The sequence below is a fragment of the Oculina patagonica genome, chromosome 2 (assembly GCF_052425735.1).
Source record: "Oculina patagonica isolate OP01 chromosome 2, crgOcupat, whole genome shotgun sequence".
Lineage (NCBI taxonomy): Eukaryota > Metazoa > Cnidaria > Anthozoa > Scleractinia > Oculinidae > Oculina > Oculina patagonica.
This window is the reverse complement of record NC_135759.1, coordinates 18862307-18878188: the sequence shown is the minus strand read 5'-3', so window position 1 is coordinate 18878188 and position 15882 is coordinate 18862307. Positions and strand designations below refer to the sequence as shown.

The 15882-nt window shown below is 39.8% G+C and overlaps 1 protein-coding gene across 4 annotated transcripts in view; it reads right to left on the bottom strand.

The window, feature by feature from the left end:
* Window positions 1-233: 233 nt before the first annotated feature.
* The window catches only part of LOC144643374 (myoferlin-like), a 74098-nt gene continuing 58449 nt past the window's right edge, over window positions 234-15882 (bottom strand). For all 4 annotated transcript variants that reach the window (XM_078502584.1, XM_078502586.1, XM_078502585.1 and 1 more), the window contains 18 exons: window positions 15332-15494; window positions 14089-14159; window positions 13164-13268; window positions 12316-12447; window positions 11664-11783; window positions 10840-10967; window positions 9973-10143; window positions 8749-8894; window positions 7762-7901; window positions 6793-6881; window positions 6310-6405; window positions 5784-5831; window positions 5128-5218; window positions 4183-4282; window positions 3243-3439; window positions 2426-2535; window positions 1824-1971; window positions 234-1386 (listed from right to left, as the gene is read on the bottom strand). In XM_078502584.1, the coding sequence (XP_078358710.1) occupies window positions 1354-1386; window positions 1824-1971; window positions 2426-2535; window positions 3243-3439; window positions 4183-4282; window positions 5128-5218; window positions 5784-5831; window positions 6310-6405; window positions 6793-6881; window positions 7762-7901; window positions 8749-8894; window positions 9973-10143; window positions 10840-10967; window positions 11664-11783; window positions 12316-12447; window positions 13164-13268; window positions 14089-14159; window positions 15332-15494 (2088 nt within the window). In that variant the 3' untranslated portion in view covers window positions 234-1353. The remainder of the gene's footprint in view (window positions 1387-1823; window positions 1972-2425; window positions 2536-3242; window positions 3440-4182; window positions 4283-5127; window positions 5219-5783; window positions 5832-6309; window positions 6406-6792; window positions 6882-7761; window positions 7902-8748; window positions 8895-9972; window positions 10144-10839; window positions 10968-11663; window positions 11784-12315; window positions 12448-13163; window positions 13269-14088; window positions 14160-15331; window positions 15495-15882) is intronic.

Genomic DNA, 15882 nt, shown 5'->3' with positions numbered 1-15882 from the left:
AGTAACCACGTCACTGCCGGCTCAGAGACATGACTTGTCTTTTCCAACCCGGAACTTCGAATCCGAGCGCCATGGATAAGCCTGCGAATACAGCCGTCTCTCCACGCTCCAATCCGCTTTCTGCGTTCGTTCGGTTTGGGGTCCCCTCCGAACGCAGCAAGCAGATCGGAGCGTGGAGAGGCGGCTGTATTCGCAGGCTAGCCATGGATCAACTTCAGAAAAACACTCACTCATTGTGGAGAAGATATATTCCCATTTATTGAAGCTGGAAGCTTACATATTTCTAGAGTAGCTAACTCCAGTAATTTTCAACAAAAATAGTTATTTGACGAAATGCCCTAACCGGTTATACCTTTGTACGGTGGTCCTAGTCATTAATTACTGTGACCGAGTTACAATTCTGTGTTACAAGCAGTATACGTAGATGATGTAAGGCATTATTCTGATCTTATTACAGAATTCACCACCACTATAGAACAGCTGTTATATCTTTATAGCTAGCCTCATTAAAGAAACATTATTTTTAATTTGATTTACTTGTACGACATTTTCGAAGTTACATCGAAGTTTCCCGCAAGCAGAACTATGAACTATTTTCAGACGAATCCCACTGCATAGACAGCCCTGTCATATTTTCTCCATGTCCCTTTGCCTACTGGTCAAATGAGAAAAAGGATTCATCGCCTGCGACGAAACATTCAAAACGATTCCATTTTACCATCAAATTTCAAAGGGTGGTAAATGTGGGAATTTGAGAGGAGGGGTACGTTTCACGAAACAAAAAACACCGTCACGTCACGTTTTATCCAATCGCAGATCACGGCTGCAAAATCACGGCAACATAAAAAAACTTGCTTCTCGTTTCACGAGGAAAAAATAAACAGCCATTTTACATTTCATGCAAAAAAAATCAATTCACAGCTCACAAAACATACCATTTACCACCCTCAGTTTTCATCCCTGTTGATTACTTTCAGATTTTTTCGATCTATCAGCTTTGGCAATGAAGATGAGTGTTATGAAAAAGTTGCACTCCAACTAATTTCCTATAAAGACAACAAGACAAGAATGGATATGTTGACCTATGTGTTGACGATTCTTAGTGGATTTTCCTGATTTCTATTAGAAATGAATTAGCCGATTTCCTGCAACCTATCAAATTTATGAAATAGCGATATAACGATTTACTATTTATTATTTACCCATATAGCGATCTTTAAATCTGACGTTATATTATTACGAATTATTATCAATATAATGATATTATTAATATTTCAATTCTAATTTAGATTCAATTCCATTTAATAGACGATATCTGTTGTAATTTGTAGGTTTTCCGTCACAGGGGACGATTTATACTTTGAACATCTTCTTCACAGAGTATCCCTGGAAAGAAAGATGAAAAGAAATCAGGGTAAGTAAGCAAGTATACAAATGTAAAATTAAACTCAGTTTAATAAGTAATTAGTGGGGATTGATTGTGGGTAGGTCAAAAAAAGAACATGGAATAATTTCAAGGCCAGGGCCAGGAATTGCTCGTGACAATTTTATTGGCAAAGAAAATTTCTGGCTTAATGTGTATAAATGTCAAATGATAGACATTTTTCACCTAAACGAGTCATTATGGGCGAGGAACGAGACTAAGGAAAAAAGCAGTTTCTTTTCAAGCGTTGTTTGGGTCGTCACGTAACGCTTCGCCGGGTTACACGTCACGCGGCGACACAAATAACAGCCAATGCGAAGGACACTGAGAGAGGAAAAACTCATCAATGATAACAAAGTTAAAAATATCCTCTAGCAACCTTATCGACTGACATACTCACCGGCATGGAATACAAGAAGACGACAATGGCTGCTATAATGATGAGAGTGATAAGTACACCAATGATAATCCACTTGTAGTTTCTCCAAATGATGTAGCGCATAGTTTTGAACGGAGACGTGAACCACAGGAACGAGGTCGCAGGGCGACTGGGGAAGGAACAAGACAAATTTTTACATAGGTTAAGTCTCAGCATTCGAGCCTAGTGGCCATCAGACCGGAGCTTATCCTGGTTTCCGTAGCATGAAGCGACTAGGATTTTTCTACTCCACCCTGGATGGGATGCTAGTCCATCACAGGGTTACGCCCAACAGTAAATTCGATACATGAAATTGTAACAATGTCAAAGCGAATCAGAACCGATGATTTCTACCTACTTCGTTATTTATTTTTAATTCTCCAATTATTTTTACCTGAGGCGGCGGCGGACTTTGGAATGAAAATCTAATAATGGATTGAGGAAACTTCTCAAACGTGCGAGAGAACTGCCCTCTTGTGTTGGTCGACTGTATGTTATGATTGTTATCAGAAACTATTATGGGTTTCTGTACAGTTCACCAAAGTTGTTCAACTCCAATTGCTACAAACAGTGGAATTACTTACTTGGGCTCCTCTAGTGTAGGGTTCTGATTTGGTTCCTCCCTTCCTTTTCCAGCGGGTTTCGAATCAGCTTCGTCCTTGGGTAACAGCTCAATGGCCATTTCTACTTTACCCTGCGAAAAAAGCCCTGGAGTTTAGAATACGGCTTTAGTTGTTTTGCTTGTTTCTGTGTTTATTTAGCTACTGCTTTATAGCTAGTTTTCAAAGTCGTACAACGTGCCCTCACAAAAAAAAAAACAATCGGATTGTGTCCAATCACAAACGAATTCGAAACCAACCGTTGTTTGAAGCTGGCCATTTTCTCGAAGATTCAGGACAAACCGAGGTAATGGCTTTTTTTCTCTTTTTTTTCGCAATTATCACGCGACCATAGCCCCACCCCCAAAAACCCATATTCTGCAGTCATATTCATTGAAAAAAAAAAAAAAAATCTAATATATCCAAATCCACAAATATCAGCTTAGTTGGATAAAAAGATTCTATAGAGCCAAACAGAAGCAGTAGTTTCGAGATAAAGTGCAGGATTAAAATGGATTGCAGTTTATGAAATTCTTTGATTTATTGACAGGATGACAAGACATCAAACTTCCATTCTTGTGACGGTTTGACCTTTCCAGCCGTTATTTTGTCAGTTTAGTTTATATTTCTTTGCTTCTACCACTTTTGGCGATGATTTCTCGGGATTTTAAGTTGATAAAGTAAGATTAAAGCAAGCTCCTGGCCACAATCATGAAAAGATGATATTTCAGCCGACAGTGTCCCTTGAAATTTTAAAACAATGGACGGCAATATGTAAGGAGAATTCGCATTTCCATCTTACCGTTAACTGCATCTCTTCTCCTGCCTCTTGAGCGAAGCAGGGCCACCAGCCGTACACTCTCTTCATCTCAAACAGTGACACAGTCTCTACACTGCTGCTGGCTCTACCTTCCTCAAACGACGGTAGCTGCTGCAAGCTGCACCTCCTTGCACTCTTTGCTGGCTTCGGCATTCGGTTAAGGTTCAGTTCTACCTGACCTGAATATATTGCATCAGCAATTGTATGAAAAATCTCTTCAAACTTGCAGATGTCGTGAGACTTATCTAAACATCCTTCTGATCAAATTGTTATTAGCGCCGAGACACAAGATTTGTGATTCATTCATCACGATTCCTGACAAAAACATGAATTTTCCCACACCAACTGCAAATTGAAAACGTTAGATGTCTATCGACGATGCGAAACAGTTTAAATTCTTGAGAAACTATAAACTTGATCCAAACAAAACTGTCAAATCTAAACACACACTCTCTCCGTCTCTCTTAGAAAGTCTTTCTTTAGAGGGTAATGATCCGTTTGATCATAAACAAGAAGTTCCGGTATAAAAGGGGCCTGGCCTGGCCATTCTCACGCCCAGTTGTCAGTTAATCATCCAAGCGTAAACAACTGGCAAACAACATGCATATTTTCTACAACTGTTACTGATAAAATGTGTTTAATGTTTGCTAGGAATACTCTGTTAAACGTTAGGAAGTTATTTTTCATATTTTTGTCAATGATATATCTTGGTTTCATGAGATTTTGAGGCATGTTCAGCTTGAAGGATGCTCGGCACCACACACGTGCCACGACTGCAAAAGTACAAATTTGCATTTCGCGCCCGAGAAGTGTGAAATGTGGGAGGTGCCATCCCTTTTATAGCAGAACTTCTTGTTTAAGAGCGAACTGTATAAAACACTGCGAATACCGCAAAGCTGCTACACGAATGATCTAAACGTACCTAAGAAGTCGTCCGCAGAGAATTTGTCGTTGTCCCAAACCTGGATGACCAGACATGGAGGTACACGCTCTTCTGTTTCATCTAAACTCCAGAAGTGCTCCTATAAAAAAAGAGAAAGTTTTATTAAAATACCCTTGCACTTCGTTGGGTAAAGTTCAAAATGGCCAGGCAGTCAGACAATCGAACTAGTTTACAGATCACGAAGAATATCAAAGAAATTAAGGTTTAACGATTTTTAACTGATTTGTAGAAACGATTGCGTCGATTTTCATGACCAATACAGCCAGTATAGCATAAACAGAACTCGTGGACATGCTTTATCTGTAATTTCTGTAAATAATACTTTTTTTAAAAAAGTGTCAAAAACATAATTTATGAATGGTTACACTTATCTGTATCAGACGTCCAACGAACAGAGACGAGACAATTTTGTTTTCCGCATTCAATTTGTTGAGAATTGAGGATTTTATCTCTTATTACAGTCAACTCTCTCTAACGGACACCTCTATAGACGGACACCTCCATAGACGGACAACGGATACTTTGATCATCGGACACTTGAGAAGTGGTATCATGTTTGTGAAATACTCCAAACTTCGTTCGACCAAACAAGTAGTCAGCGCCCTAGACGGTCCCACACCAAACAATGTCCTTTAGAACTTCTCTGCTTACATGTATGGACACTAAGGAGGTCGACTACTCAGTACAGTGTGAAGCTCTCAATTGCTTTAACAAGCAAATACGGTCCCTTTATTATTTAAGTCTTGTTGCAGTTAGCAAGGATTGACATTGTGCAAAGGTTTAGCTTTATTATCTCTGAATTATTGGTGTCATGTTACCTCGACTCTCTATAAGGCGGACACCTCTCTAGACAGACAGCTGCGGCCGGTCCCGAAGGTGTCCGTCTTAGAGATAGTTGACTGTATATGAAAACGTTTTCGTTACCTTCTTTCTAACGACCAGCACTTTCTCCGCAGCGAGGAACATGAATGGGAACACAAAACGCCAGTTAAAGTTTCCTTCACCGTCCAGAGACCTGGACAGAACAAATATGGAATAAGAACCCATCCACAGTTGTATAAGCAGGCTAGTCCAGGTAAGACAAATGGACCACAGATTTTCCTGTTGCGCCATTGGCCTAAATTGGTCACGTATTACATCTCTAGGAAATAGTTACGCACCCTAGCTAGTAGAGAAAAACGTGCGTGGCATTTACTGTTTATCCACCATACTTCTATAAAGAGCCCCGGGCGAGAGATCTTTTCACATGTATTTCTTTACATAAATAGCAGCAAATCGTTTACGTGAGGGGCCTTAGGCAGGGTGACCCTGGGGGGCGAACCATTTTTTCCAATATAAACACTAGCTTTGGCTATTTTTGACTCGCTTGCCAGGCACAATACAAAGCATGTGCGATACCGGGAGGGTCAATAATGTTTGGCTTGGTCAGAAGGGGCATCTTTTTCCAAGGCTAAAAGTAATATATCGAAACCTTTTCTGTTTTGAGGGTGCTACGCTCGCGTAGGTGAGGTGGTATTGGTTCTGGACTAATAAGAGAGTTTTGGAGGGCTAAGTTACGCAAGATTCAATATTCACCATACCTGTAATGCACATCGGTTTTCTGCGAGTCTTCAATTCCTGCAATCCACCTAAACATCAAACACAAAACAACTATATTAGACGTCAAATAAGACTGCTTCTAAAATTTCCAGATACTATAGGTTTCCTTGAAATGTTTTACAGCATAGGCCTCCTCACGAGCTTTTAACTCTAATTCCAATATTTTCTATAACACCAAAGAAAAGTTTCGTTAAGTTTATCTGGATAAGAAGAAATCGCAATTTATCTCCAAATTTTAATTACCCAGTCAAATGAACAAATAAACAAAATAAACCCGTAGTTTGTGCTTAGAATGGCCCCTGTTAAATTAATTCTACAGGTTTTGTGCTAAGTAAAAATTAAATACATCAGCATTCTTTTACTGTGATAAAACCGCGAAAGCTTGAGAGAATTATAGAAAGCAAGAGCTGTGAGTGTTCTCTTTAGATCTCAAGTGCTAATCAGCCAATCAGAGCGCGTGCACAGGAAACCATCTTTGTTATAGTATAAAATAAACTTAGTACCTACCCCTTGACGTAAATGTCACTCATTTTATCGCCTGTCACTGAAGTCTCTTCTAAGATCACATCACTTGTGTTCCAAATGATAATTCGCAATTCATATCTAGGAAAGAAGTGTAGAAACCACCAATCGAACCACCTTCATTAAATTATATAACCCAGGTTTTTACTTGAAAATGAAAATACAAAGGCCGAAACACAGATGTTAGTCCTCTTTTTTTAAGAGAGGGGGGGGGGGGGGGGGTGAATGGAGGGGGGAAAGCACAATTCGACCTCGATGTTCATTCGCTTTATAACAAACTCCTGAAAGCTATTTGCGTTTTACGTGGGTAAATAAACTCACATTTACATTTACAAAGCCGATAACTTTTCAGTGAGTATTGCCTAAATTGTTTTAATGTAAACGGCATACTTAAAAAATAAAAATAAATGATCAAGGCGGGACTGTTCACTGCAAAACAGAACTACAATAACACGTAGCTACACTTACTCTCCAGGCTTGCGAGGATTGATGTCAAACGGCGAGCCAGGGGTCCCCAGATGCTTCGGAAAAATGTCCACCCACATTTGAAGCTTGCCCTACAGGTTGGATCAGAGGAGATGTGGTAAATAAAAAGGCCTGAAAAGTTCCTATGTGCTTTTGATCGACTTTGTGTTTGCTGAGCCTCATAAACCTGGAGAAACGTGCTCTGACTAATCACTTTGAAAATGGTGTCTTATCAGCTAATCAGATGCAAGGCCAGAACCATGCACGATCTGGCCTACGAGCGCTTTCTCCGCGCTTTCCATCCTCTCTTTTTTTATCACTTTTGGCTGTGATAAGCTTGTTATATTTTTTTCTCTGAAGTGATTACCAGGTTTGGTTCCCTTTGTTACAAATAATTTTCCTGTACTTTTCAAGGACTTTTCAAGGACCGGTAGTCTTTTTGAAGGACTCCCCAAGTCCTAGAAAGTGCCACAATAAAACTCCAGGACTTTCCAGGTTTTCCAGGACCCGTACGAACTCTGAATTACGCTGGTTTGAAACTACAAAAGTCGCACATAACCTAGTTAAACCTGCTCAGTCAACGATTACCTTTTGGTGACAACATATTTATCGCTACAGTCAACACTCACCTGTAAAATCTTCGCTATCTTCATGGCAACTATCGTGAATCAACATAAACTTAGCTCACTTACATTATCGCAGTTACAAGCACTAGTAGACTTTCAACGATCTCTTTTCACGCCTGACACTATAACTAAACTTCGCACGTTCTTTATAGTTATAATATCTGTTTTTAAATCGGGTGATTTCCTAAACTAGAGATGTTAACAGTGACGTCATAAAAATCTAACTACAGTTAGGTGACAGACAGTTTTTGGGCCGAATAAAAAGTGAATGTTTTCCTGTGGCAAGCTGCCCCGGTTTTGGAGGGTATATAGGTCCCACCGCCCGTTAAAAGCAACATACTTGTACCTGTTCGATGCTAGGCTGGAGAGTGTTATACAAGGCTCTGGTCTCCACGTGTTCAGGCACTACTGGCATGGAGTTTAGCACGTGCAATGCCAACCGCTGGTCAGGGGGACCCAAGTGTGAATGAAACAACATGCCTTCCTCTGTTAGGGAAAAAACAGTAATTGCATACAGATCTTAATATCTTCTTTATACCATTTCGATATAAAAGAACGAACTGACAAACCTGCCATTTAATGCAAGTTGTCATCATGTGGTGGCAAAACAAAACAATAACCCCAAGTTAAAGAAAGAAACTATCGGGATAGTGGATGGGCGTTAAGTCTACTTGGATTTCGCCAAAAATCTCAGTTGCTTTAAATTTGTCGAAATTGTAATGACCTTCCATTTCTCTATCTAGTTGACTGAGCAACGCTATAGGGAGCTTAAGCAATGACGACGGCGACGCCGAGGACAACTCCTAGTGAAAAATAAATTTAATTATTCTTTTACTTGGGGATCACGCGATTGTCCAGATGTATTCAGTGTATTTATTGGTTCAGGAACAAGCTCCAGCTGAGCGTGTAAAGAGAGCATTAAACCCATGCAAATTACGTTCTCCACAATACGCAGAAGTTGGTCATTTGACGTTGCTGTTTTGCAGAGAACGGCCAAGAAATGTACCAAGATTTAAAATGCACGTGCAGGATTATTATTCTGCTCGTTTAACTTTTTGTTTGGTGACGTTCTCGTTGTCGTCGTCGTCGTAGTTTGCTTAAGCTCCCTACAGTACTATTAATTCCAGTGGTCGTGAGTTCAGCTAACACTAACGCTCACGTTTATTAGCACTTCAGTCCACCCACTCATTATTCATTTTATCTCGTGAGTGCTACATGGTTTCATTATATAAAGAACAAGTCGTTGAAAATCAGTTTCTTTATTCTCATCGCCTCCCTGCCTGAAAACCTAATAGTATTGTGTGGAGACATTAATGTTGATCAGACGTCTTACCGTATTCTTGCAGGTTGTAGACCTTTCCATCCAGTACAAGCTGAGTGTTTCCAAGGAACTGGGGTTTGCTTAAGTTGTTCAATTCGCACCAGTACTCCAAGATCTGACGAGGCGTCTGGGAGTCACGCCATTGGTTTGGACCAGACCTGTCAATCAAACAACATGTCACGCTGGTCACACAAGTGCACTACACCTCTCCTTTGCAGAAGAGAGTGATTAGACATCGTTACAAACAAGGAGGGCTCTGTTTCCTTGCATCTTTGGTTTGGACCAGTGTCGTGAGTTAACTGTTGCTTTAGTCACGCCATTGGTTTGAATCAAAGGCGCTAAGTTTAAAACAGTAGGGACGCTAACTATTAGGATTTGATGGCAGGCATTCGATTGCCTTTTGCAGTTGTACAGGTTTAGGTTTAGGTAACGCAATCCCCAGGTTTGTAACTGTTCAAAAGGTATGGCACATTCTCGTCACTGCTGCCAGATTCATTATTAGCATCTTTGTGCTAAAGCAACCCTAACAACAGTTGTGTAGCTGTTTTCAAAACAGACTTATCTTCTGTGTTTACACCACCACAAATATACTGCCCACCAAATGACATAAAAACTATACTCTTTAAGGGGCGTTAAAGGTGAACTTTGTATTAAATTTGATAAAGCTTGAGGGAACAAAATAGAAACAAATTGATTCGCACCACCAAAATACTACCCAACACAAGGTTACTTCCAGTTGGAGTACTCAATTACCAAATACTGTTCATCTACCAATTATTGATTGAAAATTCTAGTACTTCATATTCATTTTTCCATCCATTAATTTAAACTCACTAATCCTTTAAACCTTTTTCTTCTTTATAAAGGAAACTTTAAAATCACATCTTTGAAATACTTCTGGGGAAACCTTCCCACCTTACAAAGCTACGATAGCATTTATAGATTACATGAAACCTTAAAGAGATAATAGAAAAATAGTGCTGAAACGTACGAAAATCGTTGCATTCACATACAACGTTTCCTTGAATGATGAAAACATTGGCTTTTTCAAATAATGTTATTTATTTATGTAGCAGTCAGACTCGTTCCCAGGCGCTCCTGAGACGACACCCTTCCCAGCCTGCCCCGCCCCAACCCTCAACATGACATCATTTCTATCCAGTATATCATCACCTTTGAGGATTAAAAAAGTAGGGACTGGGATCGAGCTACCAGGTGTAACCTGTTTGTACTCACGTGCAGTAAGTCTGCGGCAGTCCACAAGTGGAACGGAAACGAGACAAGAACCTGTTCTCCAGGTCCACAGTAGTCTCACCAATCAGATCATCTCTACCAATGACGTCATAATCCATGACGCAAATGCGCAGGTCCTTGATGATGGGAATGGTGGCGTTCATTTCAAACATCCTGACAAACAAAGAGCATAAAATGTACTCAGCGCGTCATGATATATTAACGTACTTTTTTCGGATATACAATATCTTTTCAAGGGGGCGCCCCCAACTTTCCTTTTAAAAAAGGAGCCGTTTTTAAAAAAAGGGAGATAAAATAAAAAAAAAAAAAAAAAAAAAGAAAGGGAGGGGACAAAAACAAGGTTTCCGTCTTATAGAGGTGTCCGTTAAGAGAGAGTTGACTAGGAAATAACTTTCTCAAAATAGCAACTTGCTTAGGTCTTTCCCCAGGAGGGAAATAGGGCCATAAATAGCAACTAAGTAGGGTAAAAAAATACCAAACAAATAACGATAAATCAAAACAGAGCAAAGCAAAGATGGTTACGATGGTAAAACAGACTACGAACCATGGTCGTGAAAAATTTAAGCCGAAAAAGTGTTTCAGGATATGTATGCCATGGCTTAGCTCCTTTAAAAGTACATCTTATTCTTGAGGATTTTAAAGATTGAGCATTCTTCCGTGAGAGATGTTACACCATTTCTAGATTTTTTTTCACGTTGTACAAAGCTACTTTTAAATCCCAGGTGACCTCAAAAGATTAGTTTGGTAAGGAACAAAGAGAACAAAGAACTTATAGTAAACCAAAACGGCAGAAGGACGGCCAAAATTGGCGAAGATTCAGATCGAATAAGTCACGATAGGCTCTCTTACTTTCCAAACATAGGATTCAGGTTGTTTGGCACATAGTTTTCCTTGTCAGAGATCTTAGTCTTCCCCATGTGTACGACAACGTAAGGATCTGCCAGGCCGCTGGTGTCCTGTGGCTGGAGGTCTAAAGCCTGTCAAAACACAGTATTAAACATTAACTTTTATTTCTACACGAGTACAACTTTAGACATTTCACTTCAGCTCCTCCTTCCTTTAGTTCCACTGTAAGTCTCCAAACCCATTGACATCGGTGCAGAGGAAAGCACGGTGCAAAATAAGTGTTCTTCGCATTTTCATTCTTACGCTAATCAAATTCATTTTGAGTTTCACTTACTTTTGCAGCCGTTACTTGGATTGTCACGCAGAAACGCTCCTCTCCATTCGGGAGAAGCGTTGCATTTCAAAGTCAGACCCGATAGTCTGACTTTGGCCTAGCAGATACCGGTTGGGCGCTCTAACCAACTGAGCTACGAGAGACTCGTGGTGAGCTGGGCCATTTACTAGGTTGATACGTGACAAGCGTCCTGCATACTGCTAGCATCAGCAATGTCAAAATCATCAAGTGTGTAGTGAATAATAAAGATGGTACATTTTTAATAAAGATGGTAAATATCCTATTTGACATTGCTTGGATTGTGTTACGAAACTTGAAACATTTGATTGGATCATAAGAGGCTCACTTTGTGTTGCCTCCGTTAACGCAGCCGTTATTTGGGCCGTCACACAACACCTCTACACCGTGACGACCGAAATAACGGCTGCAAAGGAAGTGACACTTCGTGTATATTAGACATGAACGCAACAGGGAAACATGGCTGTCATCTTACCCGCACAACGTACACTCTGATGACACATTCCACCGGTTGACTTGGAGGCAGTTTTCGTAGAATCTTGGGCGGTACAGGAGCGTTAGGGTCGCTTGGCAGAGGATACAACCGAAACGATCCCTGAAAAGAAGGAACAATAAAATATTAAGACGGAATCCATCACGAAATCGAGTAATATTAATTTTAGTTGGACAAAAATCGAGTACAGAATAATTTAATCCTATTGCGTTCTTTTCTAAAAGCTAAAGATGTAGGTAACTATCCGTGATAACACCAACAACAATTTCTTATCAGAGCCCGAGAAAACGAATTTCAAAATTCACAAGAACCATGTAAACTATGGGTAATATCTCACATGTAGTTTTTTGTAAATTCGATTTTTAAGCGATTCAGTGGAATTCAGTGGAACTTCGAAATTTGTTTTCGACGTTTGCTGTTGTTAGAAATGATGCCTTTTGATAAGTTATTTGAAACAGCAACACAGAGAAGTTTCCAATGAGATGTAAATAATTGTGGTACATAATTTTGTCCAATTAATACTCGAGGTCCTGACTGTTATACATTTCTTTTAATATTAAGTTTGCGAATTTGATAGTAAATCAAGACAATGAATCAACACAATTTTACATTAGTAGTCTTTGACTTTACTTACCTTGAACTCCCCTACAATGGTCTCCTCCTCTTCCGATTTCGACTTCACTTTCCCGCGGTGAATGTAAAACGTTTCTACAAAGTCTTGGAAGCCGTTAAATACCTCAACCTTCTCCAACTCTGTTCCGTACACCTTGTAGAAAAAATTTTTTTTAAAACATTCATTTTCCAAAGTATTGTTTTACCGTAGGTCCTAGAGGGTAGCGTTACTTTGGGAAAAGTCACGACTCTTGAAAACAATTAGACATCAACCGCAAGTTTCATGTTTCTCGAAGCAGTCGCGCTTAGAGTGGACAAAGTAACCCGAGGTCTTCTTTATACGAACGAACTCACGAGAGACAGCCAAGACGAAATCTTTAATCCTTCACTGACCACCCAATGTGAATGTTTATGTAAAACTGAAGGAAATATGAAGTAAATCCCATTAAAAAGGGTCAGTATATGACTTTAACAACCCTCCAAGTTTTTTTTTTTCCTTAGTGGCCATTGGCCCCGTCTGTTTGTTTGGTCGCCAGTGTTTTGTCGCTTGCTGTGCTTCTCCTTCTTCTCTGTCGCCAGCTGGCAACTTTGGTTTCAATTTAGTCGACAGCTCTAAAATTTTAGTCGCCATGGCGACTAAAATGGTCTTAACTTGGAGGGTTTTTTAAAAGGAATAACTAACGAGTATTCTCTCCTCTAAGGGACTTAGAAGAGGGAGGTAAAAGCTTTCGAAAGGCTTTTTTCCCTGCCTCTACCTAATTCCCAAACGGACAGCTTGCTTGCAGGCTATCTTTTTTCAGAGGTGTAACATTTCTAACAGGATATTTATTTTAGATTGTCATGGTTATGCAAAGAATTGCATTCTCTTACCATGATCTTGTCGTATCCTTTTTCCAAATAGACTCCAGCCTTGTCAATGTCACCAACAGAGGCATAGAACTTGGACCACCAATCAATGTCTTCGTCTTTTTGTTCCTATAAACACAGAAGATCCTCGCTGAATTAATGAAACATCAAAAACGTATTACTAATTACTAATCCAATAAAGCAGTTTCTAACGTTTTAGAGCGGTTTTTAATCGAGTGTCGTAAAACCAAAACCAAAGTAACCCCCCCCGCCCGCCGGAAAAAAAAAAAGCCCCCGCCCCGGGGCGAAAAAAAAAAAAAAAAAAAAAAAAAAAAGAAGGGCCCTCTAAGAAAAAAAAAAAAATAAAAAAAAAATTTTGGCCAAATAAAAACCGGGGAAAAAAAAACCCCCGGCGCATCGAGTAACTACGTAATCACTCTGACCAATCACAATGGAAACAGACAATCCAATGAACCAATCAAAATTTGAAGCAAATACATGAAGCCGACACGAAGCGCGGGAAAACGTGCGCGAGTGAGTCACGATTGGTTTAATTTGGTTTTACTTCTGATTGGGTGAGAAAGTGGCGCAAGTTTTTTTGAGCAATCACTAAGCGTAGTAATGTTAAACCAAAGCAAACGCGAATTACTTTAGACACTCGAGTGAAAACTGCTCTATAAACTTATAAACTTACACCAATTAGCAAATCTTGTTTGAAAGTTACACGTATTGGATTGGAAGACGTGGTGAGAGGAAACCTTTTCAGTCCCAAGCTGGAGCAATAAATTATCCTTTATTGGCTGTCGCGCATTTTTTTTTACAGTCAGTTCGAAGAATTTAGTAATAGATCAAGACAATGTTTCTCTTGTTGATAATCTCACTACCTGTGTGCTTGTCTGTGTTCTGATACTGTAGGGAGAAGATTTAAGTTAATAACTGTTTCACTTACGCTTCCTTTCTTCTGTTCCTCCTTGATGTCCATAATATGAGAAGAACCATGTCTGCTGGCTTCACTTTCCGCTTAAAAAAAAAACAATTGCGATAGGAAACGCATCAAGGTCGATTGAAAGTAGATACAGCTGTAGAACTGGCATAACAGAGATATCAAAGTGTAAACCAGTGTTACGCGCTAATACAGTGCAAAAGAGCTATCGGTTTTGAATCTACTAACATTCTGTCGCACCGTCCTCGTCCTCTCCTGTTGGAGGCAATGATTGCTGTTAGCGCCGTTTGAACAGGATGTTCGAAAGCTTTTGAATACCATTATACAACTCGCGTTGTCTCATCGCAAACCTTAACCGTCCTTTTCACTCTAAAAAATTCTGTTTGAGTATCAAGGGTTGTACGCCCTTCCTCAAATCCTTTTTTCTTTACCAGACTCATTATACTAAGTGAATTAATAGCACCAGAGCAAGAAATTCGGCTAGCTGACACAGACTTCACTTAAAACAAAAATTCTTGCACTTGGATAAAATTCAATCGTTTTTAAAATATCTGAATGATCTGAAAACATGTCGAGAAGACTTCCATTATTTTTCCAGGTTCTCTACGAGCCCCGAGGGAGAAATGTTTTTTCTATTTTATTTGATTGTTATACTTCTTATTCTTTTAGCAAAAATGCGATGTTACAAGGAGAAATCGAGTGAAGATTTCAAAACGTTCTATCTTGCCCATATTCCAATCCTGTAAGGTAAATCTGAAATACCAGCAGTAGCTCATCAGGTCGTGCACATTACAAACCTCCATCCCATCCGTTGAGTCGTCACGCAATGCATCTCAGTCTCCTTGAGAAGCGTTGTGTGATGACCTACTTAACGTTTGTAAAGAGGCTACCGTAAAATTCCGGTAATAAGCTCTCCTTGTTTATAGGCCCATCTACCTGAAAACCCCCCCCCAAAAAATAGAGACGGCTATAAGCCCCCTCCCCCTCCCCCTCCCGCATAGAAGCCCCCCTCTGCTGGATTACAGTACTGAACAGAGCTAAACGTTGTTTTATTTTGACTTTTCAACTTAAAAACGTATCTCGATCAACACTGTCGTGGTTCGTTTCGAAACGTTTTTTTATTCCTCCTTTTACACCCCACCTCCCCCCCCCCCCCCCCACCTCACCCAAAACACCTTACGAAGATGTAAAAGCCTAGGGTTTATAACCGGAATTTTACGGTATTATTTGCGTGACTTAACCAACTAACCTATAGGCAGCTCGAGTGGTTCATCAGCACTGGCAGGCTCACAACGGAATTTCTTCATGGACTTCATGGAGTGAACACCAACAACAGGTTTGCGACCAAATGATCGGTTATCATGAATCTTGATGTTCATTGGCGGCGTGTACAACTCTTCTTTAGGGAGGTACTGTGGGGTACAAAATTGTTCAGACAAATCATCAAATACAGTGGCAAACGTCTACACTTGAAGCTCTTGCAAGCACTATACTTCAATTCACTTAGTTCTTAATCGTAGGGTCAGTGGTTATTTTTTCTTTCATTTAGTAGGATCGGGCAGGCGGACCACTCTGTGGATTCTGCCCGATTCCATTATTATTATTATTATTATATTATATTATTATGATTTGATATGATATGATATGATATGATATGATATGATTATGATATTATTATTATTATTATTATAGTTGCCGCTAAACTAACTTAATTCAAGTGAACACCCATGGTAATGGGGTTTACATACGAGGAAAACCCTTCCTGGGCATAAAAAGGGCGTGTTCTTTAGGGAGTTTTAT